Consider the following 17,810-nt stretch of genomic DNA (forward strand, 5'->3'; position numbering starts at 1 on the left):
CGATACGTTCATTCATTCATCTCTAGTGAGGGGGCTGGAGCCAATCCCAGCTGTGACCCATCACAGGGCCACATTTAGAGATACACAACATTCACCCTCTCATTCTTACTTCATTTAGAGACAAATAGCCATTCACCCTCTAATCATCCGACCACTTAGAAACAAACAACTATTCACCCTCTCATTCACTTGTCATTTAGAAACAAACAGCCATTCATCCTCTCATTCATCTGTCATATAGACGGGCCAGCATTCACCCTCTCATTCACACTTTACATAGACACACAGTGATTCACCCTGTCATTCATCTGTTATGTGGCCATACAACCATTAACCCTGTCATTTACACCTCATATAGAGACATACAACCACCCCTCTCATTCACCCGTCATATAACACACCAACAGTCACACAGTATATATGGGCATAGAGCGATTCACCCTCTCACTCACCCATCATTTAGAAACAAACCCTGTCATTTTTCCAATCTTATAGAGACAAACATTCATTCACCCTTTCATTCACACGTCATTCAGAGCTACTCAATCATTCACCCGTTATTTAGAAGACATAAACAACAGAACGACAGAGGACGGACCCTCACCAGAGCGCCCCCTTGTGGACAACAGGGGTACTGCGCAGCCTAAAAGTCCCGGATGAAACCCATCGGCTGGACCAGAGGCGCATGCGCAGTGTCGCTCTCCACCACCGTCCCGCCGGTTTTCAACCACAAACATAAAGCACACGAGCCGCGAGTTCACGTGATTCACCGCTCACGGACCGGTCGCCGTGGCAACGGTAAACACCTCCGTGGGAGCGCGCGCGGTTGTCGTGGCGACGGTCCGCGCGCCGGCGGGGGTTCGAGTTTTTATTCAGATCCACGGAGCGTGGTGTCCGGATGACGTCACGGACGTAGTAAGAGTTTGTATGTTTATTTGTGTGTGTGTGTGTGTGTGTGTGTGTGTGTGTGTGTGTGTGTGTGTGTGTTTGTACACGTGCGCGTCTCCATGCGCACTTGACCCAAATTAAATCCGTCTTCGCGGATCATGAATAGTACATCCTTAAAATGGATACTACTGATGCAGTACTTTCTTTTCAAAAAAATACCACAGATGTAATAGTTTCTTCCATCAAGTGCTGCAAATGAAGTATTTGCTTTGAAAGAGTACTGCAGATAGGATATTTGGTTTGAAAGAGTACTTCAGATGCAAATTAACTTAAAAAGATTACTGCAGATAAAGTATTTGCTTTTAATGGGTACTGCAGATGAAGTATTCTCTGTAGAAGAGTACTGCAGAGACAGCGTTTGCTTTGAAAGAGTACTACAGATGCAATATTCTTTTTGAAGGAGTACTGCAGATGCAGTCTTTGCTTTGAAAGAATGCTACAGATGCTGTATTGTCTTTGAAAGGGTACTGGGGATAAATTATTTGCTTTTAACAGGCACTGAAGATGACGTATTCTCTTTGAAAGAGTACTGGAGATGAAATATTCTCTGGAGTTCAAGTGTTCTTATTGTAAGAGTTCTACAGATGCAATATTCTATTTGAGAGAGTACTGCAGATGAAGCATCCGCCTTGAAAGAGTACTGCAGATGCAGTATTTGCACTAAAAGTGTTGGTTATATGTATCCGTATGGTGTGTGAATGACTGACGGGTGTTCGTACATGAGGTCGTGTGATTGGTTGGTCCAGGGTCAACCCTGCATCTTGTCCAATCACAGCTCAGAATGGCTCCAGCCCCCCCTGAATAAATGAATAAATGAATGGATGAAAGTTCCTCAGCGGAGGTGTCTTCCGTTTCCCCCGTGCAGCAGGTCTGGAGGGAAAAATGCCCGGCGTCCGTCCCGTCCCGCCGGCGCGCCTCAGAACAGCCAGAGCACTGGCGGCGAGAGCGGTGAAGGTGATTGGTCGCCGACAGCCTCTCCTGGGTCAGGCAGGCATCTAAGCCCCACCCCCTCTGACCGGCTCCTCTCTGCGCCCTCAGATGCGAAAAGTGTTTTTGGTCCAGGGGCCGTACCCGGTGGTCCGCGCCGCCCTGCGGGCACGAGGCTGGGTGGAGTGCTGCGTGCCAAGGACCTCCCGTCGCTATGGTAACGAGGATCAGGATGACGATGACGACTTCGCCGGTGCTGATGGTGAGACGTTAAGTGACCCACTGGAGTCACGTGATGATACAAATATGCAGGGAAATGTAAGTTTCTCCTTCTTCATCTGTGGGATGCTTCTTTCAGGGGCCACAGCCAATCATCTCCCCCCATCTAACCCTCTATTCTGCATCCTATTCTGTCCCTCCACCCTCAAAATAAGAAGCACAAAAACAACTAGGGCTCCCCTTTTCACTAAGGGGAGCTTTAGCTTTTCGCTAAAAAAGCTAACGCTTGCAAGTTTCCTGCTTTCAGAGAGAGCGGATGGAGGCATTGAAGAGGAGAACATTGATGATGACACGTATGACCTCATGGTGAGGGAGGAAGTGTGTGTGTGTGTGTGTGTGTGTGTGTGTGGTTGGCGGGCTGACTTTGTCAAACCACCCCCTGTGACAGTCCCGCCTGGTTCGAAAGGAGAGAGTACACTTCTACTGGACGATGCGCCGGGACGCCATTGACTGGCCGTCCCTCCGGAGCGACCAGATGGCTAATCACTACGCAAACGCCGGCGCCTTCACCACCAAGGTGCGACGTCCTGGGATCTGCGGTTAGCGGCTCTCGGACCTGCTGACTGACGGTGGCCGCGGCTTGTCGTTTGAGGTGGGGCTCTGCGTCGGGCTGCGGAAGCTCCACTGGTTCGACGCCGCCGACCCGGACACCTTCTTCCCACGATGCTACCGGCTCGCCGCCGATGACGAGAGGCACGCTTTCATAGGTCGGCGCCGAGCTTCCTCCCGTTAGCATCCGTCAGCTAAGTCCGTCCCGCCGAATGTTTAGGTCTGTGTGTGTGTGTGTGACCTCAGGAGACTTCAGGCGGACGGCGTGCACCAGCCTGCTCCAGCACGTGGTGGAGATGGGCAGTGGGTCGGCGCAGGCGGAGGGGGCGGAGCCTGGATGCGTCGGCGCACAGGTGGTCCACACCGCCCTGCGGGTGTGCCAGGAGTTCTTGGATGCGCTGGAACACAGCGACATCGATGTTAGTGTGGAAAGTCCTCCCCCGCTGCAGGAGCAGCAGTGGGCGGAGCTTCTGGAGGGCTACAACCAGGTGGTGCAGTGAGTATTTGAGGAAGAAGCGTGCAGAGCAGATGGTCCGATGGCACCAACACCAACACTGTTGGAGAAAAACAGCTCTGGAGAAGTTATGAATGAGCGGGGAACGGTTGTATGTCTATATGATGCGTGAATGAGTGAATGGCCGTGCATCTCTATATAAGATGTGTGAATGACAAGGTGAATGGTTGTATGTCTCTACATGAATTTGTGAATGAAAGGGTGAATGATTGTATGTCTATATGATGCGTGATTGATTGTATGAATTGTTGTCTCTACATAAGACATGTGTATGAGTAAATGGCTCTATGTCTCTATTTGAGGTGAATGGTTTATCCTGTGATCCATCAGTCCAGGGTGAACTCCTCTCTTACCCAATCACAGCTGAGATAGGCTCCTGCCTGAGAATGAATGAATTAATCAATCAATCAATCAAGTCTGGATCGCAAGTCTGAATGTTGGGGTGTGTGTGCAGCGGGGGGGCGTGGCTGGGTGTGGGCAGAGCTCTGGAGGAGCGCTGCCGGTCCATGCTGGTCAGGCTGCAGGAGGTCTGCCCTCAGCTGGACATGGATGGAGTCCACAACATCTGGATCCTCAAACCAGGAGCTCTATCCAGGGGCAGAGGTGAGGGTCTTCCTGCTTAGTGACAGAAGAGCCCTGGGCGGTAGGAGAATCACACACACCTGGACTTCCATCTACAGGGATCGTGTGTTTGAACCGCCTGGAGGACATCCTGGCCCTGGCGGACGCCGACCGAGGCCGGGCCAAGGAGAGGAACTGGGTGGTCCAGAAGTACCTGGAACGCCCCCTCTTGGTCAACGGGACCAAATTTGACCTCCGTCAGTGGTTCCTCGTCACCGACTGGAATCCGTTGACCGTCTGGTTCTATGACGAGTGCTACCTTCGGTTCTCCACTCAGCCCTACTCCACACACACCCTGGACAGGTGAGGAGATACAAGAAGGATGCACACCTGGTTGACCTTCATTGAGCCCACCCTCCATCGTTCCGCCGCAGCTCGGTCCACCTGTGCAACAACTCCATCCAGAAGCACCTCCAGCCGTCCCGCTGCCGCCACCCGGGGGTCCCGACCGACAACATGTGGTCCTGCTCCCAGTTCCGAGCCTTCCTGCGGCGAGAAGGTCGCGAGGCAGAGTGGGGGCGCGTGTCGGTGCCCGGGATGCAGCGGGCGCTGGTCCGGGCTCTGCAGACGGCCCAGGACCTGGTGGAGCCGCGCAGGGCTAGCTTCCAGCTCCTTGGCGCCGACTTCCTCCTGGGCCGGGACATGACGCCCTGGCTGCTGGAGATCAACTCCAGCCCGACCATGGCCTGCTCCACGCCCGTGACGGCGCGCCTCTGCCCCGCCGTGCAGAGGGACACGCTAAGGGTGGTGCTGGACCGGCGGAACGACCCCGGCGCCGCCACCGGGGGCTTCAGGCTGATCCACAAGCAGGTCTGAACACACAGGCTCAAAAGCTGCAGGGTTTCCTCTCCTCTCACCGCATCTGCTCTCCTCCCAGCCCGCCGTGGAGGTTCCTCAGTATGTGGGGGTTCATCTGGTGGTGGAAGGAGCCCCCATCAGGCCCCCCGGACCTCCACCCCGCAGACAGGCCTCGGCGTCCGCTCTCCCTCGCCGTATTTCTTCACACCGGCTGTCCGGGAGAGCACACAGGCCGCCCGTTCAGAAGATCGCCGCTGTCCAGGTGTGTTTTTCCCCAGCCGAGGAGCGCCAGGTTCCGGGAGGGCGGAGGAGGCAGGAGGCGTGGCTTCGCCGCACATCCTGCACCTCCGACCTGCCTGTGCTTTTGAACCCGCACCCCCGGCCTCGGAAGAGAATGCAGCGTCTGGGTTTGAGCGGGCTCTCCTTCGCGCCGGACCCCGGAGAGGGAAACCAATCCAGCGCGGGGTCCCCGGTCCGGGTTCGGCTCCCCCCGCTACAGGCCAACACCGGGACAGGAAGCGATCGGATCCTCGCCGCCTCTCAGCAGCCCACCCTGAGGAAGTCAGAGGCCGGATACAGAGAAGAACGCAAGCTTTCGACTCCGGAGAAGAAAATGTATTAAAGTAACACAAATCTATGGGAATTCTCGTGTGGATTTATTCGAATTATCAGATTAAAAAAATGCTGTATTTATGGCGTATTTATAATACATGACAAGGGGCGGGATGAAGGTCATGGAGGCTACAGGAGTTTCCCCAGGGTGTCCCAGGGACGTGGACGCGGTGCACCATCGACACAATGAGGAAAACCCAGACTTGTTTATGGCTTTATGACAGGGTGCAAGGGACTTAAGTGGCCACAAGAGGGATGCACAGGACACCTTTTCCAGACACCTCCAAAGAATTCGAGAAAAGAACCGATGTTCTGATTCCACCAAAGCAAGGGTTGGACACCTTTAACACCCAAAGAGCCATTTGGACCCGGTTTCCATGGAAAAGAAAACACGGGGAGCCGCAAATACGTTTTGACGCCTAAAATAAAGGTACCACTGTATATATTGCTTTTACTTACCTTTACACTTGGTATAAAACAACTATACTTTGCCTACCTGGGGTTGAAAGTCTCATAAAAACTGACGGTGTTTTGGCGGGTATATTTATTATCCAAAGATAATAAATATAATTTTATTTTAAGATTTCAAGATCACAATAATCTTCCAGTTTAGAACTAAACTTAAAAAAAAGGAACTAACACAAATAAAATACGCTTCAATTAAATACTTATAATTTATTTTCTTCACGCCACTCGGAGCCGCAGTGTAAGGATGAAAAAGCCGTATGCGGCTCCAGGGCCGCGGGTTGCCGACCCCGGGCACCAAGGGTTTAGCACTGAAAGCAGAGGGGGTCGTCTGTCACGGCTTTGCTGGGTTGTCATGGTTACACAGGTTGTTGACAACACAAAGGGAACACGCCCGTTAGAAGTATGATGGTTCGCCGCCGACTGAAAGCGATGAGCTGCCGTGTGTCGGACGGACGGCCGGGGGGGATTGAACGGACGCCAGTGTGCAGCCGTGGACGGGGTGGTAGGAAACCTTGCACCCTCAAGAGCAGAGATGATGCTGATGACCTCAAATGAAAGGATTGGGCACACACACACACACGAGTGTGACAAAAGGGATCACAAGCTCGTTTCCGCTTCCTCTCCCCGGCCTTAGGTGTGCGTCCGAAGGGCGGGGGTTAATCCGACAAGATTCAAGGCCTGATAATTCCCCCGGGGAATGGGGTTGGAGGGGGGGGGGGGGGATTAACGGAAACCGTTGACAACCACGTGCTAAATGGGAGGGGGCAGGAGGCGGTGGACCAGCAGGAGAGCCGGGCTGCGAGGCCGTCCGTTACATAAGTGTTCCCCGTGACCCTGGTGTGCTGGCACTGCGAAAAACCTAAACAGATTGCCGGGATGCGTTCAAGGACCCTCGCCCTTCCGCTGCCGATTACACACACCCCCGAGACATTTTCCACTGGAAAAAAAAATACTTTATTAATACACTTAGAATGTATATCAACATTTATAGACAAAATATGTACATCGAACATCTTTCATGTAGGTCCCAAAATATAAAATCTCAAGTACCTCTTTCTATAGAAAACTAGTCTTCTGGTAAAACTTTTACATTCACTTCACCCCCCCCCCCCCCCGCCGCTCCTTAGACTCCAGTATTCATATGTAGCACAGAGAATAAACGTCTGAAACTTATCGTCTTTTTCACAAGTAAAAGGCAACATGAAGAACAAACACCAGGTTTGACTTGAGCGGGAGACAGATGTGGAGTTTGTGGACCAGGTCCGGCACGGTGCTACGGGACGTGCGCGGCGTCCGGGTGTCCGCGCTCTGCCCTCTGCGTCCGGTCAGAGTGCAAGGACAGGTATCAAAAATAGAAATGTACAAGAAGTCTATGGACAATAATTACAGGGAGTCCACCTGGGGCGTTTCTGCGTCGGGTCGCGGCTAACGGGGCGTCTCATTCAGTGTGGTCGTGCAGTGGCCCTCCCCCAATAGCCTGCCCGCGTGCACCTGTGCTCTGGCACGCACGCTCCGGCAAACTCTCCGCAAAACGACCAAAGGAGAAAAAAAAAAAAAGGTGCCATTCTGGTTCAAAGAGCTTCCTCCCTCTCTTGGGTGAGGGCAGAGGTCGCGAACTACAGACTTTGGGTGAAAGTTTACCGCTAACATTTGGTGCGATGGATGTCTAAAGGCAAGAAATGAAACCAAACAGAGGAGGGCGTGTCGTGATCACAACAGCTACGAGATGCATCAGTGTCATCAGCATTTAAACAGCAGCATCTGAAAAAAATGTCTGTCTTTACATTCAACCAGGTGTGTGTACGTGCGTGCGTGTTTGTGTGCGTGCGTGCGTGTTGGATAGGTCCAGTTCATGATATATTTGCACTGAGCGTCGAACATTCAACCGGAGGTGTGGGAGGAGGCGGCCTTGCCCCTCCTTTCTCTTGTGTTCAGTCCAGGGTGAGGAGCAGGGCAGGGGCGGAGATGCTGGGGGTTGAAAATTAAAAAAAAAAAGGACTGATTCTGGGACGGCTCAGCCACGTCCTCGCCTCCTCCGACTGTCTCTTCTCCTGAGACCGTTGGTCAGTGCTGTGTGCTCTCAGTCTTTGGTTTCCAGGTTTAGGGGCGGTACCTGCTTCAGTGCCTGGAGGAGGGCGGGGGAGTCCATGGGTGTCTGGGACACGGCCGGTGCTGGGGAGCCTCCCCTGGGAGACAGCACCAGTTGGGGCGGCGGCCTTTCGCCGGGCATCGCCGGCGCCGTGCCGCCCATGCCGGGGTACAGCATGGGCACGGCTCCTGGGTACCAGCACTTCTCCAGCACGGGCAGGTAGGCCGCAGCAGAGGGGGGGATGAGGTAGAAAGGCATGCAGAGGGGGTGCGGAGGAGGCGGATGGTTCGGGGAGACACTTATGTAACTGCCGTAACCGCTCGACGAGGACGACTCGCCGCCGGAGAGCACCTCGTCTTCAGAGGACTCCCCCCGGTGGCGTTTGTGCCTTGGACCATCCTCTTCCTGCTTGATGGCGGAGCTCTGCCTCTCGCCCAGAGCTCGCTTCAGCTGGCTCTCCTGGCCGTAGAACTCTGGGCGCCCCTGCGTCGCCTCGTTCTTCTCCAGCTCCCCGCCGTAGCCGCTGTCTGTATCTGTGTCACTGCCGCTCAGCTCACCGCTGGGCGGAGCGTACGCCCGCTGGATGACGGGCACGCAGTTCCTCCTGTGGCCCTCGGTCGGTTTAGGGGGTAAACTGGGGGGCATCTCCTCGTGCGTTTGGTGCTGGGGGCCGGCAGGGGCGTCCTCGGCCCGAGGGCTGTCTGGCGAGCGGGGTCGGTTTGGACTTTGAAGCACTTCCGCCGCCAACTTGTGAAGATGACCGATCACGTGGGACGGCGTGAAGTCTACATCGGCCTCGTGATTGGCCAGGTATTGCAGCATCTCCTTGGCGCACATGTGGAAGCCGGAACGGAACATCTCCGAGTTCTCCAAACTGACCGGAGGCGGCTCTGTAAACAATAACGTCAAGCGACGACGTCAACACACGGAGAATGCAACAAATAGACACGTGTGTGTCTGCGGGGGGTGACCAGAAACTCACCAATTTGCATGCCATTCTGCAGGCTGTGGATCTTCTGCTGCTGCTGCTCCAGGAGCGACGTGAGGGCCTTCACGTGTTTGAGCGTCAGCTCAAGGACCACGGCCTTCTCCAGATGGCCCAGAGTCTGCAGGAGACGTACTGTCAGCGCATCCCTCACTCCTTCACCCAACACAGAAATCCGTCGGAGCTACACTAGACATGCACGTGGGCTGGCAAAATGTCAATAATAAAAAAAAAACAAAAAAAAAACAAAGTCTCACATGTAATTAGGTGTAATTTAAAGATAATATCCAATCAAGTGTTCCGTTTATTTCCAGCTGAGGAGCAGCAAGGACCTCCTCCGAGGCTGAGCTCGCCCGAGCGCTAAAGGCTGTAATACCAGCAAGTCGCCACTAGATGGCGCCAGATACCAACTAATTTCTCGCGGGCTCCCGGCGAAGGCAGCGGGGATGCGAACTCACTGTGTGCTTCAGGTGCTCCGGCAGTAAGTCCTTCAGCTGGGCAATGCACTCGTTTATCCGGTCGCGTCTTTTCTTCTCGATGAGTCTGTGAGGCAGCTTGTACGTCTCCTGCGGGGACACACACGCGATGAGCTCGGTTGGACGCGGGGGAAGCTCCCCGGGGGGTGGGGTGGGGGGAGTTATGTCATAGCGGGGAATTAGGTCAGCCGTTTATGGGGCTTGACGACTAAAGTCCCGCTTCGGATTTACTCTCACAGGTTGTTTCCTGGAGAAGTAAATAATAATAATAATGAAAAAAACTTACCTTGCTCTCCTCGCCTCTCTTCATGCCCCGCCGGGGTTTATACACGTACATGGGAAAATCCATCCTATGGCAACAAACGAGGGGGCAAAAAGTAGGTGAGGCGGAGGGATCGCGATAAAAAAGGCGACTATGAGCGACGGCTGCGGGTTGAAGTGGAACTCACCCCTGAACGTCTGACAGCTCGGCCGGGTGTTTGGACAGGGAGGGCGGCTGTGCGCCCGGAATCCGATCCATTTCTCTTCTCTGCGCGATTCAACTCTTTTTCTGTTTTCCTTTTCTTTCTTTTTTTTCTTTCCCCCCCTCCCGACGCGCTCACAAGTAGACGCGCATTTATCCCGGTTGAATTGTTAGCGAAGCGGCTAAAAAGTAGTGCTCGGTTAAAAAAAGACCCAAACCCCCGCCCCCGAAAGCAAAACAAACAAACAAAAAAAAAAAACACTCGTTAGTCAATGTCTCATTGTTAAATAGTTTTGTTTGAAAGAAATTGTTGAGTGTGTTCCGGCTGGTTCCACGCCGTGCCGTCGCCGCAGAAGGAAGTGGGGGAGGACGGGACGACGAGTGAAATAAACCCTCTGACTACCCGCTCGGCCGGACCTACCTCCCGTCACATGAGGCTCACGTGTTAAACGGCGCTGTCTTCTCGGCCGAGGCCACGCCCAGTCGCTCCGGATCAGGTTCCTGAGTGGCTGGGCGTCATCAAAGGGGGCGGGGCTTCGGAGATCCCGTGTACCCCCACGCTGATGTGTATGGAAACAAGGCAGCGCGGGGCCGCGCCGAGCGATAGGACGAAGCCGGCGCGCGCTCGTACCGTCGAGTGCGCCTGCGCTCTGCGCGAAGGGCAGGACGCCCGCTGGTCGGCGGTGAGTTTTCTGGCTGTTTTTACACAGCAAAATGTTTATAAACCGTCAAACACCCTCTTATCTATCGGTAAGAAAATGAATAAAATAAAAATGGCTTGGACGGGACTTAAAAAAACAAAACAAAAAAATAAAATAAAAAAGGCGCAGGCGCGGTGCCGGGCAGCCGCGTGCACGTGCTCGAGGGCGGCCCCGCGACGTCTCGTGTGTGTCATCTGCGCCCGCAGACTGTCACGTTGACCTCCTCATGGCTCGCGTACGCACGCTCACAATGCACACACGGCGCATGCACCTGCAGGCCCACCGCGGGCACGCAGCCGTGGACGCACGTGCCCCCCAGGGGTCGCGACCTGGCCGGGGGGAACGTTTTTTCACGGAAGTGGCAACACGATGCCGTCCAATCAGAGAGCCGTACGTCACTCCTCGCCACCCCGTGCAGGATGTTGAAGGAGAAGGTGTTGGTGTGCAACGGAAGCAGGATGTTTGTCTTCCTGTTTGCTCCATGAAATCCAACCGGGGTCCTTCTTACTGTGATGTGGAGGAAGTAACCAGCTAACAGAATGCTGACTTTGTTAGTGGCATACACTGGATCTCTCTCACACACACTGATGGCGTCGGACCTGCCACGCGAGGCGCTAACCGGAACACCGGTAGCAACTGGGGGTTCAATGCCTTGCACATTGGCATGCATAGTGTGGAATCAAACCGCCAGCCTTGAGACCCTTGATATAGAAACATACTATAATAATTACACTCAATTTGCACATTCTTCCTGACTACTGGAGAATGATGGACATGGACAGAGGAGGGATGGTGGAGATCTGGGTAGAAGGAAGCTGAGGTTGGACGGGAGGTCTAGCGAAAGACCCGAGAGGAGGTTTATGGTGGACATGAAGGTAGTTGATGCGAGAGAAGAGGGTTAGATAGAGTCATTAGATTGGCTGTGACCCCAAAGGAGAAGATAACATCAGATATGGGAGGCCATCGTGCCCGTGCTGCCTCGGCTGGCATCCACCCCTAGATGTTTGCCTTTCATGCCAGCTATCATCTTCTCCATCAAACCCACAGATGGAAACATTCCCCCCCTCTGGTGGGAACTGAAAATGGGCCCCGTTTGGTTGAGTAACACCTTCTACAAAACGCCCAGTTCACTGGAACTCAGAAAACATTGCACAAGATGCCTCAACATCAGGCAAAAGGAGAAGACCTTTGAAATAAAATGCATCTTTACTTGCGCATTAAGGCTTACATGACATGTTAACACCAGGACTCCAAAGGTATACATGCAGCAAACCTCCCTATTTCCTGGCATGGCTCCCAAATAAGAGCACTTCCTCATTGAGCGTCCGCCTCACCCTGCAGTGGGTTCAAAATCTGAGCAAAAATTAGCTTTTTACAGAGTGTTTTCTATCCGTCTGCCTGCATATTTACGACACTATCTGGGGAAAAAAAAACCCCAAAAGAACCCAACGGAGAATTATTTTTACACGCTGGTTTATTTAAATAGACTCAGGGAAAGGAATGTACATTTCAGACACAATCATCTACTACCGTGAGAAGGTCAGTTTGGTCATGCAGCACTCCAAACGAAAACAACAAGTCCTGCTCCCTCTGCTTCTTAACTCTGGAGACTCGCTTTCATGCGCTATAGAAAATGTCAGTGCTGGGAGAATAAATGAATCAAAGGAGGCTTAAATAAGTAAGTCAGTGCAGACGTCCCGCTTGAGAACAACGAATCCGATGCGTCTTCGGGTGACACGTGGAGACGTCAGTCATGGACGCGGGGGCTTTCTTTGGGCTTCATCAAAACAATGCAGAAGGATTTCATATCGAGGAGCAAATACAGCTTCCCGAACAAAAAAACCTTCAAGACACTTGGGAATGTGCATAGAGGATTCCCGAAGCGGGGGGCGGCGACCCTTCCAGTCCCCACACAACCCCCTCCAGTTCCAGAGCCATACAGCTCCCAAAGGCAAAGGTGAAGAGCTGAAGTCAGTGTTTCCAGAGGCACTTAGACGGACGGACACACACACACACACACATATATATACACACATACATACATACACACACAGTAACACACACAATAACTTCCACCTTCATGGCTGGTGAAGTGTGGGGGAAAAAAAAAAAAGGAGATGGACCCCTGCCCAAAACCTCCCAACCCTGGGAGGCCTTCAGGCAGGCTGCTGGGGGTTGATGTTCATATGAGGGGGGTGACCGAGGAGGCCGATTCGCTGCTTCTGCTTCCTCTGCTCCGTCATCTGGAGGAGGTGAGGGGGTAAAAGAACAGGGTTGGTGTGTTTGGATTAGTGTTTGTGCTGTTTTCTCACTTTGTCATCCACAATATCGCAATATCTGCTACGTAGACTGTCAGGGGTCATGGAAATCCAATCGGCAGCCATTTTATTTGAAATAAGGCTGAGGGGTGGGTTACCTGTTCTTTGAGCTCTGTCAGCTGTCCGGACAGGTTCGCCACCAGCCTCATGGTGGACTCCAGCTTCTCTTGTAGGTTTCTGATCTCGTTCTGCTCGCCCTCTGCGTCGCTGCTCACCAGGGACATGGCACGCATCCGCGGGAACCAGTCCAGGTTGTGCTCCTGCGGGTGACGTGGCGGCGGGGTGCTTTTAACCGATTGTTTCTATGAGCACTTGCGCGGCTGCCCTCACAAATAATGGAAAAATGACAAAATGGCCGAGGAAGTTGCAGGCGCTTATCGCGGTTGCAGACCACAGCTTCTGTCAGCCCCCTTCCTGCCTGCCACGTGGCCGCGATGCCTGGCCGACACGTGTCTCAGCAGGTGAGAAATTGGCGAGGCGGTCATGGCGGCGAATGGACGCGCAGACAGGCCCCTGGTTTCCCCCACGGTATCTGCAGAACCACCACACCAGGCCCGCCAAAGCACTGCACATGCACGAAGGACGCGGTTTGTGTTTGTTTTTTACCTGGATCATTTCCGCCACGTAGCTCTCTGGCCCCGTGTACTCAGTGGAATCCTTCACCTTCACCAGCACGATGAAGAACAGGTAATGCCACATGTTGTGCTCCTCCTTGATGTGCTCCTCAAAGGTCACTGTCTTGTTGTCAAACTTGTCCCGCTCCAGGCCTGCCAAGGAGCAGAGCAGGTGTGTCAGTGCATAAATACCGGTTGTCCGGCGCTTCCCATCGCCACGGCAACCCCCCCCCCCCTTTCCCCTTCACCCAAGCTGCGGATAATCCCTGCTGTGAATCAATCAGACGGATCTAAAAAAGCAATTCTGGACCGGATGGACGATCGATGTCGGAGCATCCAGTGGAGATGCCGTCCCTGTCTTCTCCGGTGGTCATCCTGGAAACCATGGAGATGACGCCCCCCCCCCCCCTTTTCTTCCTCCAGGCCTTATTCAACACCAGTGAGTCACACCTGATCGGGAGTTTGGTGACATAACACCCTATGCTTTGCCGTTTGTACTGTGCGCATGACCAAACAAACACACACACACACACAGTGGAGGTCAAGGTAAGATTTTTAGCGTCCAGGAACGGATCGAGGTGACAACGATCAATATATGACGTGTTTCCCGCCACTGTGAGCCAACATGCTTGCCAGACTGCCGTTTGAGGTTTCGTCCTCGTTGTTTTGACAATGAATACTGCATTCTTCTGTTACGCACGCCGCCCGCCTCGTCTGTCCATCAACCCTTGACGAGGATTCATTTCCATAAGGCGACTTTCTGGAAATAATTACCGGTTAAGCCTGGCAGGTCTACGCCGGCCGCAGGAAGCGCTCCCGCAGCGATCCTGCTGAATGGCGAGCGGATGTGGACCATTGGAGATTTTTTTTTCCGGGGGGGGGGGGGGGGGGGGGGGGGGGGCACGGGAACCAAAACAAAAAGCATATGGCTGGACGTCAGGAGTTTGCGTGTGAGCGTGTGAGTGGGAAAAAACGTCTGCGTGTGAGACAGACATGAATTATGGAGGCAAGCGGAGCCGTGGCAGGAAGTCCTCATGAGTCAGCCTTCTCTGCAAAGACTGCACAGAGGAGGAGGGGAGTGTGGGCTGCAACACTTTGACATCGCTACCCACGAATTTCGCCTGAATTCACGCCTCCAACGGCGGTAGGGAAATCATATGAGTTTGTCATCGAGACAAAAGGGGGCTGGGAAGACCGAGCTTTTATTCATTCATTCATTCATTCATTCCCTGGACCACCTGGTCGCGGGGGGGAGCCTATCCCACCTGTGATTGGCCGAGAAGCGGGTTCACCCTGAACCATTCCATCAAATTTAAAAAACATGCATACATTCATCCTCTCATTCACATGTATACACATTCACAGATCATATTGTGAAGTGCAAGCATTCAGCCATTCATTCAAAAGTAATAGAAATAGAACAGTCACCCTTTTATTCAGACATTCAACCATTCACCTTCTCATTCACACATACAGATAGAGCCATTCACTCACCCTCCCATTTACACGTCATATAGACAGAGCCATTCACCCTCTCATTTACACATACATATGAACATTCAATTGACCTCTCAAACACAGCCATTCACTCATTCATACCTTATATTGTGACATACAAACATTCACCCTCTCATTCAGACATTCAGCCATTCACTCACCCTCCCATTTACGTGTCATATTGACATACAATCAGTCACCCACTCATTCACATGTCATATACATTCAATTTCACTCTCATTTACACATAAAGACTATCAGCCGTTCACTCGCCCTCCCCTTTAAATGTCATATAGGCATACAACCATTTAACTTTTCTTTCACACATACACATTCAGCCATTCACACATTATTTTGCGATATTCAACAACTCAACCTCTCATTCACACAAACATATTCATCCACTCATTTACATCCTTTCACCCTTCCATTCACACATACCCATTGAGCCATTACAATGTTATATAAATGTGGGAAACAACAGCAGAATCCTAACTTCCTGTGACATCACGAATGTAATATGTGCCTGAAACTGAAATATTTGACAAGATGGGTCAATCACTGATTCCCCCCGTGCTTATATAACTTTTCACTGGATGACATTCGCTGGGGATGAGAAGACGTGGCGTGCGGAGATCTGCGCCGCCTCACCACAGATGAAGCAGGTGGTTTTCAGGACTTCCTCTTTCTTCTGCTTTTCGCTTCTCAGGTCAGCAAAGGTGTCGATGATGACGCCGAAGATGAGGTTGAGGACGATGATGATGACCATGAAGAAGAAGAGCAGGTCGTAGATGACTCGCGCCGCAAAAAGGGGCTCCTTGGATGGAAATAAGAGAAGAAGGTAAGGAGATCGCTTTGACCCAGCGGATGAGCACCCACGGGGGGCCCTCTTTATTTTAGCTAAAGTTGGCTCTTCTTCTTCTTCATGAAGAAGTGCGGTCGGACTGCGTGAACCTCAGTCACGCTCCAACATTCTCCTGAGAGCAGCTCCTGGAGCCGAGCTGGAAACTTTCCTTGGGTGAATGACTTTGGTGCTGCGGTATGAGAGAAGTGGAACGACGAGTCATATCCTCCCCCCCCCCCCGACATCGCCGCATTCGGAGGAAAGCGATTCTGAGGTTTATTTCTGGCACGGTGCGCGTGTGTATGTGCGTGTATGCATGTGAGTAAGTGTGTGTGTGTGTGTGTGTTTGAGCTACAGCTGTGAGGAAACATTGTGAAACCTATCTGTTTTTGAAATAAAAACAAGTTCAGACCGTGACGGGCCGGCAGCCAGCTCACATCACGCGCTCTCACACACACACACACACACACACACCAACGTGTGTGTCAGAGCTCACCTCCTTGGAAGGTTTGCGGAGAACATCCCCAACGCCGCCCCCGCTCCTCAGGCCGTGGCTCAGGACGGTGACGATGCACATCCGCAGGGAGTCGCACGTCCGCTCCATGTCGCTGTCCAGCTCGCTGTCGCTCTCCACGTCTGGGGACGGACGAGGTTCGGACCAGCTTTTAGTCATGTGTCGAGAAGAAGGAAAAGCCGGGAGCCGGCGGAGGGGAGAGGATCGCGTGGCGGCCAGGTGCTAACGGCTAACTGGTTTTCGAATCAAAGAAAGTGAATGAATAATCAAAATAAAAGGCCAATGTTTTCAAAACCGTCCACAACACATGATCGCAATGCAAACCTGTGCTTGCACGCGGGTGCTTCTGCACACGGCCAAAACCGTGATGACCTCTGAGTCAGAGGATGGAAATGGCGGCGAGACCAGAACTGCAGGGACTTTACCAGAACACCCGTGTTCATACTTTTCCGTCATTCGCCGCAGCCGTGACCCTGACGCCGGAGGTGGAGCTTGACCTGGACTTGTCAATTACAAAGCCGCTTATAGGGACGCGTGACTAGGAGGATGTGCTAAGTTTGACTCTGATATACGACGCCAACATGTCACATTGTCATCGCCGCCTATACGCACGCAGGCACGCACAAGCGCACACACACACACACACACACACACGTACACGCTCTTCTAAGGCATTCTGGAACTTCCACATTTCTGCACTGAGGTGAGGCCGAGCGTGGCTTGCAGGGAGGGGCCGGGGTCAGAGGCGGTCACGGGGCGCAGGCCTGAGGTCAGACGGCGGGCCGGGTGACCGAGTGCAACTGATGACATCGAACAGAGGTTTGTTTATTTGGTTGCCTCCTTGGCTGGTTGGGGAGCCACATGGCTCATTTCCAAATACTTTCAAGTCGATTCCAAAATGCGCTGCTGCCAGCTCTGCCCCACCCTCCAACTCCTGCTCGCTGACAACCGCAGCGGATCCTCGGTCAACTAGGGACTTCTGAACACACACGGCGTTGTTTGAAAATCACACCATGAAGAGGCATATAACAATTAACTTGTTCATTCAAGTATCACTGTCATAAAACCATTCGCCCTCTCATTTACTCCTAATAGGCATGCAACCATTCACCTTTTCACTCCCACGTCATTTCGAGACATACAACAATTCACTCTTTCACTCAAGTGTCATTAACATACAACCATTCATCCTCTCATTCACACCTAATAGAGATATACAACCATTCACCCTTCCATTGATGAATCCTATACAGATATAAAACCATTCACTCTTTCACTCAGGAATTATATAGACATACATTTATTCAACCTCTCATTCATTTTCCCAAAATAGAGCCATTCACCCTTTCATTGAGGTATCATAGACATGTATGTCCCCTATCGGAATTGAACCAGGGACCTTCTTGCTGTGAAGCAAAAGTGTTTAAAAGAAAAAAAAAAAATTATTTCACAGAGAGTTCATGTGATTTTGGAAATCGGTTATCTGTACCGTGGTGCACCACCGGGGCGGTGCAGTTCTCCACCGACCCGACCCGACATGTCTCCTCGGACAGAACCTCGCCGGCCAGGCTGGCTCCGCCTCCTGGGACACAC

The 17,810-nt window shown here is 52.6% G+C and overlaps 3 protein-coding genes across 12 annotated transcripts in view; 1 reads left to right on the forward strand and 2 right to left on the reverse strand.

Moving 5' to 3' along the window:
• Positions 1-720: 720 nt before the first annotated feature.
• LOC147222071 (tubulin monoglycylase TTLL3-like) lies at positions 721-5,273 on the forward strand. 3 transcript variants are annotated; one of them, XM_086167986.1, is made up of 11 exons: positions 721-915; positions 1,814-1,902; positions 1,987-2,137; positions 2,402-2,460; positions 2,543-2,671; positions 2,747-2,861; positions 2,950-3,199; positions 3,672-3,820; positions 3,898-4,141; positions 4,213-4,648; positions 4,716-5,273. In XM_086167986.1, the coding sequence occupies exons 2-11, from the start codon at positions 1,831-1,833 to the stop codon at positions 5,256-5,258; spliced, it is 2,148 nt and encodes a 715-aa protein (XP_086024112.1). In that variant the 5' UTR covers positions 721-915; positions 1,814-1,830; the 3' UTR covers positions 5,259-5,273. The 3 variants fall into 3 exon arrangements, with proteins under 3 accessions (XP_086024112.1, XP_086024109.1, XP_086024110.1); XM_086167983.1 differs by having other exon boundaries at positions 1,987-2,460; XM_086167984.1 differs by having other exon boundaries at positions 1,817-1,902; positions 1,987-2,460.
• Positions 5,274-6,646: 1,373 nt separating this feature from the next.
• LOC147222072 (class E basic helix-loop-helix protein 40-like) lies at positions 6,647-10,122 on the reverse strand. The gene is made up of 5 exons (XM_086168351.1): positions 9,716-10,122; positions 9,553-9,616; positions 9,249-9,356; positions 8,788-8,911; positions 6,647-8,695 (listed from the first exon to the last, which is right to left on the reverse strand). The coding sequence occupies exons 1-5, from the start codon at positions 9,784-9,786 to the stop codon at positions 7,797-7,799; spliced, it is 1,266 nt and encodes a 421-aa protein (XP_086024477.1). The 5' UTR covers positions 9,787-10,122; the 3' UTR covers positions 6,647-7,796.
• A 1,495-nt stretch (positions 10,123-11,617) lies between these two features.
• Positions 11,618-17,810, reverse strand: part of LOC147222073 (inositol 1,4,5-trisphosphate-gated calcium channel ITPR1) — a 55,720-nt gene continuing 49,527 nt past the window's right edge. For 7 of the 8 annotated variants that reach the window (XM_086168358.1, XM_086168359.1, XM_086168355.1 and 4 more), the window contains 6 exons: positions 17,707-17,799; positions 16,200-16,339; positions 15,511-15,676; positions 13,355-13,515; positions 12,847-13,008; positions 11,618-12,673 (listed from right to left, as the gene is read on the reverse strand). In XM_086168358.1, coding sequence (XP_086024484.1) covers positions 12,587-12,673; positions 12,847-13,008; positions 13,355-13,515; positions 15,511-15,676; positions 16,200-16,339; positions 17,707-17,799 — 809 coding nt within the window. In that variant the 3' untranslated portion in view covers positions 11,618-12,586. The remainder of the gene's footprint in view (positions 12,674-12,846; positions 13,009-13,354; positions 13,516-15,510; positions 15,677-16,199; positions 16,340-17,706; positions 17,800-17,810) is intronic. The other variant, XM_086168357.1, reaches the window with a different exon arrangement.

The sequence above is a fragment of the Fistularia commersonii genome, chromosome 21 (genome assembly GCF_037954325.1).
Source record: "Fistularia commersonii isolate RoL2024-O1a breed Wild chromosome 21, RoL_Fcom_v1.0, whole genome shotgun sequence".
Taxonomy (NCBI): domain Eukaryota; kingdom Metazoa; phylum Chordata; class Actinopteri; order Syngnathiformes; family Fistulariidae; genus Fistularia; species Fistularia commersonii.